The 21,229-nt window shown below is 41.5% G+C and overlaps 1 protein-coding gene across 1 annotated transcript in view; it reads left to right on the plus strand.

The window, feature by feature from the left end:
- Positions 1–319: 319 nt before the first annotated feature.
- Positions 320–21,229, plus strand: part of SLC26A5 (solute carrier family 26 (anion exchanger), member 5) — a 22,374-nt gene continuing 1,464 nt past the window's right edge. Inside the window, exons 1-16 of the mRNA XM_009078286.1 lie at positions 320–529; positions 2,274–2,413; positions 6,127–6,237; positions 6,787–6,968; positions 7,976–8,140; positions 9,563–9,715; positions 10,874–10,956; positions 11,051–11,198; positions 12,906–13,019; positions 13,310–13,387; positions 14,582–14,677; positions 15,889–15,995; positions 17,129–17,198; positions 19,052–19,144; positions 19,991–20,113; positions 20,937–21,143. Of these exons, the coding sequence (XP_009076534.1) occupies positions 375–529; positions 2,274–2,413; positions 6,127–6,237; positions 6,787–6,968; positions 7,976–8,140; positions 9,563–9,715; positions 10,874–10,956; positions 11,051–11,198; positions 12,906–13,019; positions 13,310–13,387; positions 14,582–14,677; positions 15,889–15,995; positions 17,129–17,198; positions 19,052–19,144; positions 19,991–20,113; positions 20,937–21,143 (2,025 nt within the window). The 5' untranslated portion in view covers positions 320–374. The remainder of the gene's footprint in view (positions 530–2,273; positions 2,414–6,126; positions 6,238–6,786; positions 6,969–7,975; positions 8,141–9,562; positions 9,716–10,873; positions 10,957–11,050; positions 11,199–12,905; positions 13,020–13,309; positions 13,388–14,581; positions 14,678–15,888; positions 15,996–17,128; positions 17,199–19,051; positions 19,145–19,990; positions 20,114–20,936; positions 21,144–21,229) is intronic.

The following is a 21,229-nucleotide window of genomic DNA, read 5'->3' on the forward strand; positions in this document are numbered from 1 at the left end:
AACGCAGCAATAATCTCCCTCCAACAGTGACATGTGCTTTAAAAAGTGAGGGAAAATCCAGATAAGGATGGATATAACCTTCCAATTTTGTTCTGGCTATTATTCACAGAGTAATTAATGCAAAAGCTTTCTTTACCCAAGAGAGCCATAAATTAATGGCTTCCATATACTAAAGTATGGTTTATTGTTTCTACTGCTGCTTCAGCCTATTTCATTCAACTGCAGTCACAGTTCTTGGCTCTAGCTTGTCCAAATACATTACTTGAAAGGAAATGCCAAATCTGAGGTTAAAAAACTTGTTTTGTCTGCAACCAGGTTTTTTGGTGGAGTCTGTGGAACTGTTCTTCCTTGGCTCCTGCTCTGTGAGATCAACTATGGAACATGCTCAAGAACATGAAGCATGTCTTGAGCAGACCCAGAGGTATTGTGTGGAGAGACCAGTATATAACCAAGAGCTCCTGCAAGGACAGCTGCACCGGCGAGAAAAAACACCTCAGACTTTAAGGCAGAAGATTGCACATTCTTGTCGGTAAGGTTTTTTTTGTCTTATCTTTATTATACAGGTTAGAAATATTCTTATTCTTAATTCATTCATGCACATAGCTGGTAATGTCTTCAAAGAAACCTAAAAGCTAAAAACACTAATTCTACTTTGATTATTCAACAAGACTGATGAAGTTGTATATGTGCTTTTAATGTTAATATATAGCTGTATTAGAAAGTGTCAGATAAATTAGTTGAATTGCCTTCATCAAAGTGCAAAGGAAAAATATGCAGCATAAGAGTGTGAATTATTAGTCAAATCATGTGACATGAATTCATAAGACTCAGAAAAATATATGTCCTTTTTACATGGAAATACTTAGGGCCAAATTTGTGCTTCACAGGATCCTTTACAGAAGAAGAATGGAGATGTATGAAAGCTGTGAAGGAATATGAATTGTTAGTCTGATAAGGACTTACTAAAGGCATTCTGTAGCTTTTAACTAACTGGAATCTAAGTATCATCTTGTTACACATGAACTGTCTTTAACTGTGCTTCTCTTGCTCTGTGGTGCCAGAGGATAGTGAAAAGAAACTTGCTGTAGTTAAGTTCTCATTAGCTTTACATTTATCCATGCTTCATGTGCAGAGTTATTCAGTTTCTTGCCCAAACCTTGTTCTGCAGGACAACAAACGATTTCTGCCTGATTGCTTTTCTATAAAATATTCCTGTTCACATAATTTGACATTTGGAGGTTTGCTTTGGTTTGTGGAATGACCTTTAATTGTAAAGGCATCTAATTCCACCTCAAAAAACTTATTTGTCCTGAATGAAAAGATACGTGGATCAAAATGCTATTGAGCTGTGAATTCTTGGGATAGAGTCTTGTTAAACATGCAGAAGTGTGGATGACCCTAGTTCATCTCACTTGTAGCAACAAGCTGCTTAACCATGCAGCTTAGTCCCATGAGGATTCAGAAATGCTAACAAATCTCTGCAGTTCTCTTGCAGTGTCCCTACACAGAAAAGCATTTATACATTCCTAGTGTTATGTTTTTACCCAAGGTTAAACTTACCACAGTACAATCAAAGTATGATGCATGGCAGTACTGGATAGAGATATTTGCTTCCAGGCTCTACTCATTTGTCATGAGTCAGGGTTTCAAAAGGTTAATAACTGCTAAGAGCCACAAGGATCAGTGCTGTTGGCTTCAGTGCCTTTCCTTTCAGGGTGAAGAAGGGTTATGTTCTCAAATAGCCTTAAAGTTAGCCTATCAGTACTAGCAGTGATAATAACAAGTACTAGTGCAATTAATAGATGCTGGTTTTTGAAAGCATAATAATATAAAATGTTATGATCAAAAAAGTATAACGCACACAAATAGTTAATGGGAAATGCAGAGTATTCTGATGAGGGAAAGCCACTATCAGAAAGCAAGTTATCCTCAGGGGATTGTCACTAGCAATGATCTCAGCAAGAAGTGTTGTGTGACTGCTCAATCGTGCATGGACTGGAACAGTTTCGCTTCCCACTGACCTCCAGTCTCACAAGATTGTCATTCTCTTCTCCACTTCCATAAGGTTTGAGAACATCACCAGCATGTGATTAAGGGCTAAATTAACTGGAGGCATAGTTGCTTGTGCTTAAACTTTATCCAGAAATTACTGTCATCAGGAGTCTGAGCCTGCCTTTAACAGAGGTTTTTTCCTGCATAGGGATGAGAGAGAGTTTTTTCAGCCTATTTGTCCCCTGCCAGTGTCTAACTTTCCTTCTGCTTTGTATTTTCAGTTGTTCATCTAAGAAAGCCAAGTCTCATCTTTACAGTTTCTTACCAATTTTGAAATGGCTTCCCCGTTACCCAGTGAAGGAATACTTACTAGGAGACATCATCTCAGGTATAAGCACTGGGGTTATGCAGCTTCCTCAAGGTGAGTGTACCTCTGGATTTAATTAGCCCTTCTTTGCTTTTTCTGTGTGTGCTTTTATGGTGATGCTTGTCTTCCTGCAGCAGGTGCTCCTGAGAACAGGATGTGTATCTCAGATTGTGTGTGGAGATCAGTGTGGCATTCTGCACACCAGCCTGAAATGATGATTCCCTGAAAACTGCATGTCAGTGATATGCAGCAAACTCTGAAAGAAGCTTCCTCTGTGATCAATATCCACAGCTCTCAGAACAACTTTTCCCAATTTAAGTGCATGTCTAGACTTCTGCTGATTGTCTCCCTGAAAGTCATAGCAAATTTCCTACCAAGGGTAGCAATATCCAACAGACATATACAAATTATGTTTCAGGAGAGCAACGGCTGCTAAGTAACCAAACTAAATTCAACCACAAAAGAACTTGAAAGAATTCAAAGACTGATTCCCCTTTATTTTCTTTCAAGGCTAGAAGCCACCAGTTTAAGCTGGAACCATAGTAGTGGTCTCTCCTGCCATGGCTGCAGAGACAGGACTAGGGGGAATGGTCATAAGGTGAGACAGGGGAGAGTCAGATTAGATGTTAGGAAAAATGTTTTCCCTGTTAGAGTGTTCAGACACTGGAATATTGGCCAGGGAGGTGGTGGAGTCAACATCACTGGAAGTGTTTAAGAGGTGTCTAGATCTGACACTGGAGGATCTGGTTTAGGGTTTAGTGGTTCCAGCAGTGACAGGTTAATGGCTGGACTCCATGATCTTAGAGGTCTCCTCCAACCTTGATGATTCTATGATTCTAGTGGGCAGTGATTTACATGGTGGAAACAAATCAAAATATCTTCTAGAACAAGACTGAAAATCTCCAGGAATGGCAGCTTGACAACAGCTGCCCCAGTCCCAGTAGGTTTTCCCAGGAGGCCTTGAAGTAGAGGGAGTTCTTTGATTAGTGCAGAGCCCTGTCCAGAGGAGTCCTAATGCTAAGGGTGAGGTAATTAAGCATATGTAAGTTTATTTGTGCATTGACTTCATATTTGCACCTCACTTGTTCCACTTCAGACTGAGGCACGTCTGAAAAATTAATCTATAAATCCAAGAAGACTGGATTTTAATAGGTGGTAACCATTAAAATAATGACATGTCCTAACTTAGTCTGTGCAGTAGATTTCTTTATTTCTGTGGCTTCCTGGTTTTGTGTAAATTTTATAATTAAGGGTGTTTTTTTTTTCCATGCATGTAAGCATCAACTTATCTTAAATGTGGTTAAGTGTCAGGCAAATCTTCATATACTAGACACAATCATTACCAGTTTCATACTGAAACATAATTTATGTCATGACCAGGTAAGGACAATGAAATTTAAGTGGTCAGCAGTGAACTTTATACTTAATTTTGTGGCTCTGTTTTAAAGTAAACATTATTCAATTGATGACTGCAAACATGCCTTTAAACTGCTCCTAATCTTTCCCTTTCTAAAAAGACAGAAGTTGAACTTTTATTTTTCTGGAATGGATGTAATTTTAGCAAGAGTGAGTTCAAAGAAGCCTGGGAATCATTCCAGGCAGAACTACAATGACCATGGTGTTCAAGCCATGACCTCATGTCAAGTCAATATCTCTTTATTTCCTTGGCACTGTCAGCCTTTAAAAATGCCAGAAGGAAAAGGGATAAAAGGGTATTCAGATCAGGAACTTCACATAGACACACCCTCCCAGTTTTGAAACCACTGATTTTCAGTTCTGGTCACTTGGACTTTTAAGTTCATCACTGTATTAAAGGCCAGGCTGTTATAATACAGGGTGTTTTGCTGATACTGGTGTCATCAGAGGTAGCCTTGGGGTCAGGGAATACAGAATCATAGAACCATCAAGGCTGGAGGAGACCTCTAAGATCATGGAGTCCAGCCATTAACCTGCCACTGCTGTAACCCCTAAACCCTAAACCATATCCTCCAGCACCAGATCCAGATGTCTCCAGACCTAGAGGAATGATGACTCCACCACCTCCCTGGACAACCTATTCCAGTGCCTGAACACCCTAACAGGGAAAACATTTTTCCTAACATCTAATCTGAATCTCCCCTCTCTCAGCTTATGACCATTCCCTCTAGTCCTCAGATACATGTGGGATGAGTTTCAGAAGTACTTAATAAAGAGCTTGTGGCTGCAAGAGAATAAACAATACCATCAATCCAGTTCTGATAGGAACATGAGTTCTTGGTTAAGACTCAGACATTGCTCAGGGCATGAGCAATTACACTGCACAAGAATGCTTGGATGGCACAGAAGATCCTTCCTGGTTTAGTTATTGTAACCTGATGCTTTGTCTCCCAATTTAAATTAATAGGGGGAGGTGGCTGAGTATCACTGGCTCTCCATGGTGGGTGAACCATTGCTTCCTTTTGTAATTTGCACTGGACCATTGAGCTTTTTAGTCCTAACTTGGACCAGCCTGCCCAAGTGTGGTAAGAATACACAGCTTCCTTGGGTTATTACCAGCCCACACTTGTAAAGGTGCAGAAAAACCAAGCCAAGCCAGGACACGGTGTTTTCTTCTTGAGGCCCATTTGTTCCTTTCTGGTGTCTAATTCTCATTAACACAAGCCATGTAGAACTACTGATTTTGCTGGAACTGCTTGGGACAGTTACGTGCCATATCACATGGTGCACACCATGTGCTGCTGAAATGAACCTGGTCCCATGATAAACACACGCTGAGTCATGAAGAGGGGGAACTCTGTGAGAGGTGTCTGTCCCTGGTGTCCTTTGAGCTGTTTCCCCACAGCTCCATTGCTCTGCTGGCCAGCCTCCCCTACAGACAGGAATGGTGGGAATTGCACTTCCACTGTGTGGAACTGGACAGGCCTTAATGACAAAAAGGACTTAATTTTTGGGAAGAATACCAGGCTGTATAAGCTCTATGACCCAACTCCAGCAGTGTTCAAAGCCAGGTTGGATGAAGCCTTGAGCAACCTGCTCTGGTGGGAGGTGTCCCTGCCCAGGGCAGGGGGTTGGGACTAGATGATCCATAAGGTCCATTCCAACCCCTAAAATTCTATGAGTCTATGACCTTACAGATTGTAAGAAATGGTTCCCAGAATAGCATTTTGAAGCATGTTCTGTGAAAACACAAACTGTTAGGCCATCAACACAAACTGTGAAAACACAAACTGTTAGGCCATCCCCGTTGTTCTGGGGTGAGGGAGGAGGGAAGTGTTTAATCAGTTATAGGTTACATGACAGACATGATCAGAATAGGAGGAGAAAATCAAAATGTCCCACTGGTTATGAGGGTTTGGGTGTTTACAGTCTTTGACAGATGGAAACAAAGGCAACAAAAAGTGTTTATTGGCTATTAAGAAGTACTTCCATCCCCAAAGGCAAAACAGTGAGTACACAGGTGCACAGATGGACACACACACACACACCTGCAGTGCCTGTAATCTGCACAGGTGCACAGATGGACACACAAACACACACACACCTGCAGTGCCTGTAATTAGAGACTTTGGTTTCCTGACTCAACCCATCATGTTTCTAGGCACTGTCCTAGAGTATTATATATTTTATAGAGTATTCCCTGCAACACCTCCTGTTTCTTAAACCTCTCAATAGACAAGTCAATAGATTTCCTATTAGGCAAGTTCAATTTTAATAGGCTTAAATCCCTTTGTGTCAGATGGTTTCTATTTGTTGTTTGCTTAACATGGATATTTGTGTCTGTTTTCCAGGTTTAGCCTATGCTTTGCTGGCAGCTGTTCCCCCAGTATTTGGCCTATATTCTTCATTTTATCCTGTTTTTCTATATACTTTTTTTGGAACCTCCAAGCACATATCCATAGGTACATCTGTATGGATGACTGAAAATCTGTGTGTGTGTTTAATGAAGGTGTAAAAGATTAAATTGGAGCAATAGAAAGTGTAGTTGTTTTCCCATAAATTTGAATTGAAATGTATAGGAGAAACACAAATGTGTCAAACATAAGCAGCATGTTGTTAATGTATTGTTAATGTATCCATTCTACTTAGGAAGGAATATAAGAGCATCTTTTATCAGATTAGATCTAGAAATGTGTGCTGTGCACTTCTGAACTATAATTTCATCTCTGCAGTCAACTGTCTGTAATGGCCAGGATGGGTCTTTAATTTGCATAGTAGAAACCAAGACAGAAAAAAACGATGGTGTTCACTTACCACAGAGGTATAAATTTACCATCCAAATAGCTTTAATGGTGCTGAACACTGGAGCAGATTTGGGGACTAAAGAATACATTATTTAGGTAGAAAACTCTATTTTAGTTTAATTCTATATATCTCTTATCAAGAACTGTTCCTAAATAAAAAACTTCCCAGGATTTTAACCAGTTGTTTTCCTTTCCCTCTTATTTCAGGCACCTTTGCTGTGGTTAGTATGATGGTTGGTGGTGTTGCTGTGAGAGAAGTGCCTGATGAAATGATTTCTGTGAACAATAATTCTACTAATAGTACAGATCTCTTTGATTATTACAATGCTAGGGACACCAAGAGGGTGCAGGTAGCCGTGACTCTCGCCTTCCTTTCAGGAATTATCCAGGTATGTGCTTGCAGGTTGCAGTAAAGGCATGTTCACATGCTGCTGCTAGACTTGCAGTTGCAAGGGTTGCAGGATCCTGGTGGATCTGCTTTCAGTAGACTTGTGTTTCAGCACTTCACTGTGCAGAATAGAGGCTGTTTTATGGCAGCCACATAACAGAAGTGGGGAGGGATCATAGAATCATCAAGCTTGGATGAGATCTCTAAGATCATCGAGTTCAGCCATTAACCTGCCACTCTGCTGGAACCCCTAAACCCTAAATCACATCCTCCAGTGCTAGATTCAGATGTCTCTTCAACACTTCCAGAGATGCTGACTCCACCACCTCCCTGGGCAACCTATTCCAGTGCCTGAACACACTAACAGGGAAAACATTTTTCCTAACATCTAATCTGACTCTCCCCTGTCTCAGTTTATGGCCATTCCCTCTAGTCCTCTCCTTGCAGCCATGGCAGGAGAGACCATCCCCTACCTCTCTCCAACCCTGTGTCAGAGAGTTGTAGAGAGCCATGAGGTCACCTCTGAGCCTCTTCTCAAGGCTAAACAAACCCAACTCCCTCAGCCTTTCCTCATATGAGATGTTTCCCAGACCTTTTTTGAGCCTCGTTGCCCTTGGCTGGAGGATACACTGGAGTATGTCTTTGTCTGGCATTTTAGCTGGACTGGTAAAAAAAAGGGACCTTCTCCCCTTTTGTTTTTTTCTATCCCATTAGAAAAACTTAACCTGATGTTCTGTACTCTGCCCATAAATGCATACACATATGTTCACCCATAGCCTATGTTGCACCTGCCCATGACATGGAAGATTCAGTGCATTGATAGCTGCTTACTGAGCTATGGCTTTAGAAAAGCCAAGGTCAGGTTTGTCTGATCTTGTGGCTTAGGAAAGCCAAGGTCAGGTTTGTCTGATCTTGCTTGGGCACTGGGAAAGAGCTGTCCTGTGTTTTGTGTGCTGATGTTCAGGATTCAGTGGGAGTCATGTGGTAAATACTTCTCTTCTTCATTAGTTGTGTTTAGGTCTCCTTCGATTTGGATTTGTGGCCATCTATCTCACGGAGCCTCTGGTGAGAGGCTTTACTACTGCAGCTGCAGTTCATGTCTTTACTTCTCAACTAAAGTATCTCCTTGGCGTCAAGACCAGCCGGTACAGTGGACCCCTCTCAGTTATCTATGTGAGTAACTACATTTACTAAACATGCAAATTCTGCCTTGTCTGGATCTAGGCACCAAATAGAATAATGCTTCAGTACTGAAAACTGGGTATGAGGTCTTTAAGTACCATATCAATATATGGATATCTTGAAGTGCAGCTTAAGTATGACTTGGTAGAACAGCATGGTTTGAGAGGGGCAGATTCTAGGATTCTGCTGAAGGTAGCTTTGTAATATGAACAGATCATGTTCATTGAAACAAATCTCTTGTACACTGGGGAAAAAATGTGCTTCTAAATGCTTCACTGTAGACCAGGCAAGTTTTGCAAAGCTGGGAAATGTTATTCTCAATACCTTTCCACTCCTGAGTGGAAGAAAAGGGAAGATCTCAGATGTCCATGAAAACCTAAGCTTCTGAGCAGACTCAGCAATAACGAAGCTTCAGGGTTTTGACTACATGTAGGCTACAGAAAATACTTCATGGGAATCTTCTTGTATATTTGTGCAGATACAACAAACCTTCTGGAAACAAATCTGCAGGAAAGATTTATTCCCAAATTTGCTCTTTAGTTCACTAATCTGGGAACCAGACATTGCCAGACAAGTAGGAGGGAAGGTCTACTTTCAAGATCTATACTATCAGGACATCTTGAATGTATAGTACCCTGACAGTTGGTGTAATTTTCCATCTGCTTAAAGAAGGGTGTATTCATTTTCTTTCAAAGACCATTTAAGTGGTTATTTATTTGTTTGTTTGTTTTAATACAGTAGAAGAAGGAGGAGTAATTGATAGGGGAACCATTTACCCTCTAGCAACTTGTATGTTCCAGCAACCTTTCTTTTCTAACACCCTTTTAATGGGAGTAATTGATAGGGGAATCATTTACCCTCTAGCAACTTGTGTGTTCCAGGAACCTTTCTTTTCTAACACCCTTTTAATAGTGTCTTCAATTAAAAGGTATTTGGAATAATGGCCAGTTCAGCAGTGTTGTAAGTTCAGTGTTATTAAATCATATTGTTATGGTAACCTCAATGGTTGTATCAGCAGCTTTATTGTTTTAGAATGGTTTATGCAGCTCTAAGTAGATGTGACTTGCCGAAGAATATTTGAAGGTATTAGGAGTTTGCATTTATTGTTTTCAGGAAGCTGCCACTGTGAAATATGTGTGAAAATGTTGAGGGTAAGAGATGTTTAGTTTAGACTTTTTCCCTCATTAAAGTTTTTTCTCCAAATTTGTACCTCCTTTGAGGAAGACTGATATTGTAAATGAGTTCAAGTGCATCTCTCTCACTGAGATACTCTGATCTTCTGTGCTTTGTGGGAACAATGGGGATTTTGCTGAGGTTCACGGTGCTTATAAGTGCAGAATAAAACCACAGGTGAAAAGCAGTGTAGAATTTGCTCTTTTGTGGAATAATTGTGATGCTTCTGTTGTGTTACAGAGCATAGCTGCTGTGCTTTCAAAGATAAAAACAACCAATGTTGCTGCATTGATTGTTGGACTAACGTGCATTGTTCTGCTGCTGATTGGCAAGGAGATCAATCTCCGGTTTAAGAAGAAGCTCCCAGTTCCTATTCCTATGGAGATCATTGTGGTAAGCCAGTTGTGAAATTCTGTAGCTAAATTCTGTAGCTATTCTAAAACTGTAGAAACTTTATCATTTTCTGTCATGTCTTACTGAGCTTTAGACCAACTTCCCTTGAACACAATTCATTTGAGCCTTGATCCAGTTGGAGGTTTGAATACTCTTAAAATTAACGACTGACAGGTAGGTGTAAAGTCCCAAAGAAGAATTGAAAAACAGTTGAACACCCACAGACTCCATGGCAATGGGGTTGGTTGTAAAACCCACTCTGTCTGGGAGTTTGGGCACCTGAATGATTCCCTGCACGAGATGCCTCAGAGTCCGAGAGGTCAGAACCTCCTCCTGAAGAAGATGCTTTAAGATGCCTGTTCAGAGGTTCTGCAGGGCTTGCTCACTTTTTATAATGCAGTAGTAGAAAGAAGAGCAGGAACCAGCAGGACTTACTACTCATCCTTCCTTTCTCTGGTTCTGAGACAACTGACTGCAGCACTGATTCTGTTTCAAACAACTATTCTAAAATACATGGATAAAACAGACTATCTTAATACACACAACATCTACATCTCAGATAGCCTTGCATTTAAAAATGAATTCTTGGATAACTAGAACTCTCAAACAACCTGCACAAAACTGGAGTCCAGATAGGGAATAACTGAAGGTATGGGCATAATCTAGATAGAAGGAACAAAGAAAAGTGGTGCTGGTGAGAGATGATGGAGGTGGTGTACTAGGGTATTGTTTGATAGGAAAGCAAGAGGCAAAGCAATGTTACACCTGTTCCTTTCTCTGCTGTTCCATCAGCATGGAAATATGGCAGTGCACACAGGCATGAATATCCACGCATTTAATTTTTCCAGGACACTAATCTGCCTGAGCTTGGCTCGGGCCAAGGGAATTTGAGTGATTCAGATCATGCCATGGCATGTTCCCTTTAACTGTTTCAAAAAAAAACTTACATAAATCAGGGGGTGTTGGACATGATGGAGGGAAAATCATGATACTTCCTCCATTTTATCTGCTTTTTTAGCCCCTTATTCTTAAGAAAGTGATTGGCAGATAAATGTAACCCCTTATGTGTTTTACTCATAATCAGCTAATCTTTCTGTTTCTTCAGGTGACTTTATCTCTGTCTAGATGATATTTACAATTGTGTTTCTGGATTTTTAGGTCATTATTGGCACGGGAGTTTCGGCTGGAATGAACCTGAAAGATTCATACAAAGTGGATGTTGTTGGGAATATTCCTCAAGGGTAGGGATGGTACATTCCTATTAAAGCTTTATCTTTTCTGTATTGAATGTAGCTTTTATTATAGTAATTTGTAAATATTTATTTCATCTCCAAGGTTACGTGCACCAGCAGTTCCCGAGGTTCAGCTCATCCCAGCAGTATTTGTGGATGCAGTAGCAATAGCAATAGTTGGATTTTCAATGGCTGTATCAATGGCCAAGATCTTTGCCCTTAAACATGGCTACACCATCAATGGGAATCAGGTAAAAGTGGTGGAGTTGCTTTGTTGAAAATTCTCATTAGCACCTTTGTTCTGTAGTTAGAGTGGGATGTTAACAAAAATGAGAGTTTTTTAATAGTGGAATCAGATCAAGTTTGGACAGGCTACACATTTAAGTGCCAGAAATTATTTTAAGTTCTTCTTCTGGCTATGTTTTAATAACCCAGTTTCACTTTTGGGAACTTGCCTCTGTTAGACTTGGACATATGCATGAATATTAATTGTTGGGACAGACATTACTTGGCTTCACTATCCTGATGAGCAGCTACATTTTCTCTGCTTTCTGTAACTGAGCAAATCATAGAGTTCCCATGTGATGAATGCAGTGCCTTATGTGTCAAAGAATTATTCTCTAGAGTTTAGAAATTCCAGTTATGGTTTATAGTTTCTTTTTATTCCCACCCATTGCAAATAGGCAACTTGTCGTTTTCTGGGGCAGCAGTTGGCCCTGTCCATACATAGCATTCTGATCATGAGTTGAGTGATAAAGACTGTGTTTAGGAACTCCTTGAAGACTGTGCTTAGAGACTCCCTAAAATTAAAATGATATGCCATCCTCACCTACTCTGTCCTTCCTGTGCAATTTAGAATCAATATTGCAATTGGATTATTGGTTGATATCATTGTGGTGTCAAGGGAGACAGAGAGTTCACCTGCTGTAACACATTTCCTAGAGCACACACCTGACACAGCACAGATCAGCTGTTCCCCCTTCTCAAAATTATTGTCTTCCTCTGACAGTAAATGGAGTGTAAATTCCTTTTACCTCAGAGTTTTACATCTGGCTAGATGAATCTCATCATTTGTGTCATCATTCTCTGTCACCCAAAGAGAGAAGAGGACAAATCCGTAGCTACATGAATGGCATCAGCTCTATTTGTGTTAAAGTAATCATCACTGACCTGAGTGAAGCATCTAGGTCCTTTCCTCAGGAGGTGCCAGATGCTGCTTCACCTGGGTGTTAAGCTGTAGAACTCCTTGTCCCAGTATGCAGTGCATGCAGAGCATTTAAATGAGTCGGAAAAGGGTTGTACAAATGCAAAGAGAAAAACTCATTGAAAACTATTCAAAATGTATGACTGAAATCACTGTTACAGTAGCAGGATGCAGAGTAATCTGGGGAGGCTTCATTACAAGCAAATCCTTTCTTAGGCCTCAGTACTGAGGTAGATGGAGCTCTGATCTCACTCATGGTAGATGTTCTCGTGTGGGATCCTCTGATGAAGCAGTGGACACATGTTGTTTTTGTCATGTACAGCAAGGGATTACTTCCCATGGAAACACGGGCAAGGCTGCTCATGGTTTTAAACACATAGTTTAGGGTGGGAAGCAAAGAATGGTGTTTGCATGAGAAACCATTTTTCATGTATATTCAGGGTTAAAATTCAAATTATCCCCAAGATGAAGAAATCCTTTAAATAGGCAATGCTGTCGTTCATTTTAATTTTCACTCTGATTCATTCCTGTAGCGTTTAGGGATGGGAAATGTCTCCAGCATTGCATCAGAGACTTTATTTAACAGATGATTTAACATGCATCAAATTGTGAGAACCACAAGTATAAGGTTCAATAAGCTAATTTTCTACAATAAAGTTGCACTGTAAGTAAGATGTGCTTGTTAATAGGTATGGATATGTACAGCTGCTAGGTATAACTGCCTTTTGGGTTTTTTCTCTGTTGCTTAACACAGGAACTTATTGCCTTGGGAATATGCAACTCTGTGGGGTCATTTTTCCAAACCTTTCCAATCACTTGCTCAATGTCTCGGAGTCTTGTTCAGGAAAGCACTGGTGGAAGAACTCAGGTATGTAAACCCAAAATTTGAGCCCAAGTTTGCTTTTTGAAGCTCCAAAGTCTGAAGCTTAACTAGATAGCCATATTTCTCTGCCTGGAACAGAAGGGATAACTTGAATTTCCCAGGCTTCAAATCCAGCCTGGGCCAGGATAGAAAGCTGCACAACAGCCAGAATGGGGGAGCTGACTGGGAGGAATCATAAGTCTCTTGACCAGCTAGCCTTGCACAAGAGGGGTTAGCTAATCAGTCATATTGCTCCTTGGGGGCACTTACAAGTAATTTCTGCTTCTTTTGCTCAGATTGCAGGTACTCTCTCTTCAGTTATGGTTCTGTTGGTAATTGTGGCTATTGGATACCTCTTTCAACCACTTCCACAGGTAAGGGAGTTTTGCATGTTAGGCATTGCATTGCCAGTGAGCAGAGGCCCTTGAGGATTGCTTAAAATAGAGATTGTGGGAAGACTAGAGGGTGTGGCCTTGAGCTGAGACAGGGGAGATTCAGATTAGATGTTGGGAAAAATGTTTTCCCTGTTAGAGTGTTCAGACACTGGAATGGGTTTGCCCAGGGAGGTGGTCACCATCCCTGGAAGTGTTGAAGAGGCATCTGGATCTGGCACTGGAGGATATGGTTTAGGGTTTAGGAGTTCCAGCAGTGACAAGTTAATGGTTGGACTTGATGATCTTAGGGGTCTCCTCCAACCTTGATGATTCCATGATTAGTAAGCAACACAGTTAGGCCTTGATCCAGAAACCTTTAAGTCTTGTGTGCATTTTTGCTGTAAGTTGGCCTAGAAATAAGTAGTGTTTTGACAGATCCAGCATGCTTGTTGTTGATGTTTTTAATGTTGGGTATCCAGAACTCTGTCTTTAGAACATAAGAATGATACCTTCAAGCAATTCCCCTTCAGAATTTTTAGGTTGGAAAAGACCTCTAAGATCATAGAGTCCAACCATTAACCCAGCACAGCCAAGTCCATCACTAAAACCTGTGTTTTAAGAGAAGGTAATAGTTCAGCTTAGGAGAAGGTTGGGGCTGGGTTATGGCTCATCATAATGAGTTGGTTTTGCTTCAGTTGTACTTGTATAAAAAATATATTTCTGTGAGTAAGCATATTCTGATGTCTAAGACAATTTTCTTTCTGGTGACAAGCAAAGGTTGACATGCAATTCCTGTTTTGTTTTATAGGAGATGGACCTTGGGTTACACCTATATGACTGTGGCAGGAATTGTTTCAGTATATTGTAGAGAAACTTGAGATTATAGTCTAGCTGCTTCAGGCACTACAGGTGCTATAAGTGTAGCAGCATGGGGCTCAGGAATATGTGATTCCTCTTGCTAGGAAGGAGTGAATCCAGCTGTACTGCCTGGCTTGCCATTTCTGCAGCTGCAGTAAAAGCGTATGTCCATTGAGCTATGTGAAAGGTTGTGGATTTTTAAATGGAACATCTGTTTACTGGATTTACATCAGCTGTACAAAGCACAGAAACAGAGTTATTTGTGATGCTCTGAAGTTCTTGTTTGGCATTGTCTTTATTTTGCTTCTGAAAACTGCATTTGTCTAATGTTCTTAGACAGTGCTGGCTGCAATTGTCATGGTGAACCTGAAGGGAATGTTTAAGCAGTTTGGAGATATTGCACACTTCTGGAAAACCAGTAAGATTGAACTGGTGAGTAATGCACAGCTCAGTGCATGTATTTCACAGAGTCATAGAATTTTAGGGGTTGGAATGGACCTTACAGATCAGTGGCAGGGACACCTCCCCACTAGACCAGGTTGCTCAAGGCTTCATCCAACCTGGCTGTGAACACTGCCAGGGTTGAGGTATCTACTATTTCCCTAGGCAACCTGTGCCAGTGTCTCACCACCCTCACAGGAAAAAACTTCTTCCTGATATCTAATTTTAATTTCCCCTCTTTCAGTTTGTACTCATTGCCCCTTGTCCTGTCACTGCAGCTCCTAACACAGAGTCCCTTCTGCAGCTTCTCTGGAGCCCCTTCAGATACTGAAAAGTTGCAATGAGGTCTCCACACAGCCTGCTCTTCTCCAGGCTGAACAGCCCCAACCTCCTCAGCCTGTCCTCACAGGAGAAATGTTCCAGTCCTCTTATGGACTTTGTGGCCTCCACTGGACTTGTTCCACTTTACTATATAAAATTTGTGCTACCCCAAAACAGGGTAGAAACTTATCAAGAAGTTACAAATTAGAGTTGTGTTGCAGATGAGCACGAGATGTGGAGCTATAAGTACCCTGGAAACGCCAGGGCTTGCAGACAATAATATTTTTGTTGTTGTTCAGTAATGTTGTAACTCAGGTCAGAAATAGTTTGGTTGCAGTAAAAGCAAAGCTCTGGCAGTGTTGCTATAGGAACTGTGCTGAAGGCTGTGGGAATGTCTGAGAAGAATTCAGAACACAGAGTAACAAAGAAAACTACTTGAAGGTATTTGCCATCTTTTAAGACAAGCCAAAAACCTGGCTGGAGTGGACCAGAACTAAGAGTGTATTGGAGGGAACATTTTGGTGGCATTTTTCTCCTGGATGAACTGGCTGATGGAGCTAAGTGAGAGCTACATGCAGGCCTTGAATATTTCTTTTTTATCCTAAGGTATTTGGAGTCTGATGGTGCCACAGGATTCCTTGGAGAACAGGACTTAGGGCATTAATGAATATGTGACAGTTTGTCAGATGTTATATCAGAGTGCCTCAAGCTTTTATACTCTTCTGAAAGGTTAAGGCAATTCCAGTCTGATATTATGATGGATTACATTATAGCCTATTCCTGAACTGAGGTGATACAAAGGTCTTGAGGTTGGATTATGCTGTTGTTTTGTTGTTAACAGGAAAGGATGCTTGCTAATTCAGACCTTTTCTTTGTTCCAGGCCATCTGGATGGTAGCCTTTGTGGCTTCTCTTCTCCTGGGACTAGACTATGGTTTGCTTACTGCAGTAACGTTTGCAATGATGACCATTATTTACAGAACACAAAGGTCAGATTTCTTCTTTATCAAAATTAGTGTTGGCTGATTTTCTGTGTGGTTTTGTTTGTTTAAAGGGTGCAAATAAACACAAGTCCATTCCACCTTCCTCAACTGCATTCAGTAGAGGAATTGCTTCCTAATATAGATCTCAAAACCAGGGTTCATGTTATTTTTCTGAGAACCAAATTTCTAGAGGGCATGAACTTGCATTCTCAATAATAACCAGAAGATTTTTTTTTTCCTTATACTGCTTAATCCTCTTGTGGTTTTTTTTTTTGCTCAGAGTTTAGAACTTCAAATCTGCTCAACGCATATTTCAGTAAATGATTTCGTTTTATGTGCACTAACTGTCACAGACAAACAGAAGTCGTGTCAGGTTATCAGTAGATGAATTAGAAGATTTTACAAGAAAGTTCTAATTCATAAAAAAAATGTGCCTGCTTTTCGAATTGTTCCAATCACTTCAAAGTGACAAAGCTTTTACTGTGAAGCTTTTCAGGTCTACAGTGAAATGAGTTCCTGACTGTGTGGACAGAACTCTCATATGAGGCTTCTGGGCTCAAGGTCTGGGACATCCAGGTGGAAACTGTCTAAGACTTGGTTTTGGTGTGCATTGGAATGAAAGCAAATGCTGAGGTTCCCACTCTGCATAAATAAGAGTATTTTTCTGCCATCTCTATACAGTTCTGTTCTTGCTACCCAAACAGTAATGTACTTTGCTGTCACACTGCTTGTGAGTTGGGAATATTCATCTGCCTGGGAGCAGAGAGGCTCTTGGAAACCACAGAATGTTTTCTGCCAGTATGAGTTTCCATGTTTGCAAGATAGTTGATGGAGTGGCACCAGTTTGTGCTGTAGAGAATTCACCCTGTACCTTTGCATGCTTTGGCCTCTGGCTTTTCAGAAAATGATGACATTAAAGTGTTAGGTTTAGAAATTGGTTTTGCACTGACAGAAGCAAACTTTCTTTTTTGTTGTGTCCTGCCATAAACTACCCCCTGCATTTGGCTGTGATCAGATAATGCTGTATCAGCCAGGCCCTGCAGAATGACCATTTCAAATGAGTTTCCATGGGTATTGAACACTGACTTTTCCACTTTTTAAGCAATGATACTGAAACATTTGCTTCCACTTCTCTCCAGCCCTCAGTACAGAATCCTTGGGCAGATTCCTCACACTGACATCTACTGTGATGTGGAAGACTACGAAGAGGTAAGAGTGTGTTCTTCTGCATTGAATAGTTTCATGCGGTAGAGCAAAGACAGCTGTGGCAATTTGCTGCTTAGCCCTACCACACTGCACATCCAGTGCTGTCTGCTGAGCATCCACCTAGGCTGAAGTGAAAGAAAAGAAACTTGGGTTTAGTAGTACAAGCTATTTTCTTCAAAATGTGAGCTCTTTGTGCTGCATATATGCTTGACCAGGAGGTGATGAGAAGTGACTTTTATATTAGTGCCATCACACTAGCTTATTCAAAATGGGTTTGTAGGAATATCACTGCTAAACCTGCTATGTACACAAGTGCATACCAGGCCACCTTCTTGACTTGTGTGGCAATATGGCATGGAATTCATGGAACCCAGGATCCAAACTTGGATGTATGTTCTTCAGAATTGCCCAGACTGTTCCAAAGAGCATTGCCTCCACCCATCCCCGGCTTGTTAAATATACCTGATTAATGGCACAACTATTTAACCTGCACTTAGCTTCTTAAAAGGTGCCATTTTGTTCAACAAAAAGTTGGTGAAAAGATTACATTCTGTCAGTGTAATGGATATAAACATGCTGTATTTATCCACAAACAGCAACTGCAGCTTCCTGTGCATCAGTTTTGCTCTTAACTCTTGCTGTTTTGGTTTCCACAAGTGAGTAGAGTCTGATCCATCCTCTTGGCACTTCCCATTCATGCACTTGAGTACATTAATGAGGTTCCTCTCAGTCATCTCTTCTCAAGACTGAACGGGCCCAACTCCCTCAGCCTTTTCCTCATCACTGAGGTGCTCCAGTCCCTTCAGCATCTTCCTTGCCCTCCCCTGGACCTGCTCCAGGAGCTCCACATCCCTCTTGTCCTGAGGAGTCCAGAACTAGACACAGTACTCCAGGTGTGGCCTCACTGGGGCTGAGCAGAGAGGCAGGATCACCTCCCTCGACCTGCTGGCAATACTTTTCTTAATGAATCCTAGGATTCCATTGGCCTTTTTAGCCACAAGGACACACTGCTGACTCATGGACACATTTTCTACACTCTCTGCTGTGTTCTGAGATGCTGCTGTGAAGGCTACATCCCCCTCTGCTGAGCAACCAGTCTGTAAAACCTATGGGAAAAGATGATGCTGTAATCTGAAAACATTCTCCCACCAGCAGTTCTGCTTTGACTGTGCTGCAGAGCAGAAGTGCATGTGAGCATGTTTACAGCTGTATGCAAAGGAGAGGAGACTATTATTGTCACACTGAATGTGGTTAGCATTTCCTCCTCCCGTGTCAAGGCAGAGTTGGCAGCACGTGGCAGGATGATCTCTGCTCCTGGCCAGGGCATTTGCATGCCAAATGTCAGAGTGCAGCCTGTTCAGAAATGACTGCACTGAAAGGAGAGGAAAGAAGTGATATCAAGAGCTCTCTGAAGGTCTGTTTAAAGCCAAAAACTTGGTTTTAAACAGACCTTTTCTTGGAACCTGACAAGTCAAGAAAGAAAAAGAGAGACACGGAGAAGTAAGTCATTATGCCTGTCAAAAAGGAGGCTAAAAGGAAGCAATCCTAGATCTGCATCATTTCTTTATGGTAATACCAGCTGCAGGTAGCAGCACCAGAACACTGCAAATATTTAATTGCTTTTTATAGCTGTATGTTTGGTTGTTATAAAGAGGAAAAGTTACAAGGCATTGATGATGTGCAGTATTACACTGGGAAAGGGAAAGGTTCTGATCTTCTGGTTGGCTTTGCTCATGACAGTGCCAACCTTCTTTAACACATGCTGAGAGCCACTCAGGGTTGGCTGTTGTGCTGTTGCATCTTTGTGAGTCTTGCTTTTCTTCTGTTTAACTGTGTACATCCATTATCTTCCCTAGGTTAAAGAATATCCTGGAATAAAAATATTTCAGGCCAACACATCACTTTACTTTGCGAACAGCGAGTCGTACACAAGTGCACTGAAGAAAAAGGTGAGTCAAGTAAATTCTTCAATGTCTGTCTTGAAAATTCAAACTGGCTTCTGAAACATGCTCATCTTTCAGCTCCTTTAGTGTAGCCCCTAGTGCTTCTCAGCCTGTGGCCCCTGGTGATCAGTAAAAGATGAGAAGGTGACCCTCCAGACAACTACAAATTCTCTTAGGAAGCAACAACGTGGTGGGAGGGAATAAGCAAAGTGCAGCTTAATGCTGGCTGCTCATGAATGGAAAGTCTAGTGGCTGCAGAGCACAAACTGGTCAAACTTTTTTCCAGAAGGAACTGAAAGCAAAATGTCTGGAAGTAAAACCTTGCTTGTTGGGTGACTAACTTTACTGGAGTGTAAGACTGTGGAATACTGTGGGCACTGAATGCCTCTCATGGGCACCAAATTACCTGCACACACAGTGTGCCTGTGGCTTGGCTGGTGGGAATGGCAGGAACAGAATTGCCTGACACAGTGGCACCCAAACTAACTTCTGACAAATTTTTCTGTAGCTCCCATGATGACTCTTATACAAAACAGGTGGGTGGTGCTTACCCTCACAACACGAGATACAAGTGATTATTGTCCAAATGCACTTCTCTCCCCTTTGCTCTCTGCACTGAAATCAGCATATGGATGAAACAGACACCCTCTGACTTCAAGAAAAGAATGAGATGCATCTCTCTCTCAGCACAGTGCTTGCCAAGATTATTCCTTCCTATACTCTTCTCACCCCCACCAAGGGAAGCTGAACAATGTTGAAATCTATGGCAGTGATTAATGCAGTGCTAGTTGATACTGCAATGTCATCCTAACAAGCTGAATCTGCTCTGACTGTGCTTTCTTCTCATGACAGACTGGAGTGGACCCTTGTGCCATATTAGCAGCGAGGAGAAAAGCCCAGAAGAGACATGCCAGGGAAATAAAGGCAGCAAATGAACTCAGAAAGAAAGCTGTGTTGAAACTAGTGAGTTCTTCAGTAAATATTTACTTCTGCTTTATTGGCTAATGTGGTGTTACCATTCTGGTTTATCCAAGGTGCAGAGTGCTGCTCAGGTGGGAAGGCTTAGGGAGCAGGTGCTGTGCAGTGGGGACTGGTCACTGAAGGAACAGCATAAGGATCAGAGCTCACAGCTGGATAATTGTGTTGGACCTTTCAGGTAGCAGCACAGAGCCTCTCCACACTGTCTTACTGTCTCAGCAGTGGTGTTGGCAGAAATCAGAGGGACTGTGCCTCTGCCCCTCCCCATGCACTTCAAATAATCATGTAGAAATAAGATAGGATAGAATTGATTAAAATGAGCAGCCCCTGTAACAGGAAGGTGCCATCCACACTGCTGATCCTGGCGTGGTGCACTGAAAGGGTTGGGTGGGACATGCTTGTGATTTTATGCATGTTTAAACTCACCCCCATGGTGGGAGCTGGCATGTGCTTTTTACCATGGCAAACAAAAATGAGGCCTAATTAGAGAGCCTAATTGCTGTTGCCTTGACAGGATCAGCTGGGATAAGGCAAGGAAATGGAGTAAAAATATATGAACAGGTGTCAATGTTTGAAGGAAATGTAATTCACTCCTGAGGTAACAGCTTTAAGCTGGTTGTGTATGACTGAAAAGGCTGAGCATAAGACAATGAACCTTGATACATGAAGATACCTAAGTATATGTGCAGGTACAGCCAAGTTCTGTGGTGACTGGGAGCTGCACCTTCTAGAGGTTAAAGGACAGATGAGCTTGGGGAGGAGGGGGATCTACCTTAAAAAGCATTGACTGTCATTAAGCTTTATTTATCTTCTCTCCCAGACTAATGATGTAGAAGCAAGTGCAAAACATGAGATAGCAGATGATGAGTTACCTGTGAATGGAAAATTTGCAGATTCTAGTGCACCAGACGTGTCTCCTGACGAGCATGAACATTTTGTGGAGCCCAAAACAAGCATTCACTCTTTGATTCTGGATTTCACCCCAGTGAACTTTGTGGATTCAGTTGGAGCAAAAACACTAAAATCAGTAAGTACAGCTTTTCTTTTCTTCCCCAGAAAAACCCAGAGAAAACTTTTAAGATGCCCAATAGGCAACTTGTGAGCATGAGACAG

This window comes from Acanthisitta chloris, unplaced genomic scaffold (assembly GCF_000695815.1).
Source record: "Acanthisitta chloris isolate BGI_N310 unplaced genomic scaffold, ASM69581v1 scaffold4397, whole genome shotgun sequence".
Classification (NCBI taxonomy): Eukaryota; Metazoa; Chordata; class Aves; order Passeriformes; family Acanthisittidae; genus Acanthisitta; species Acanthisitta chloris.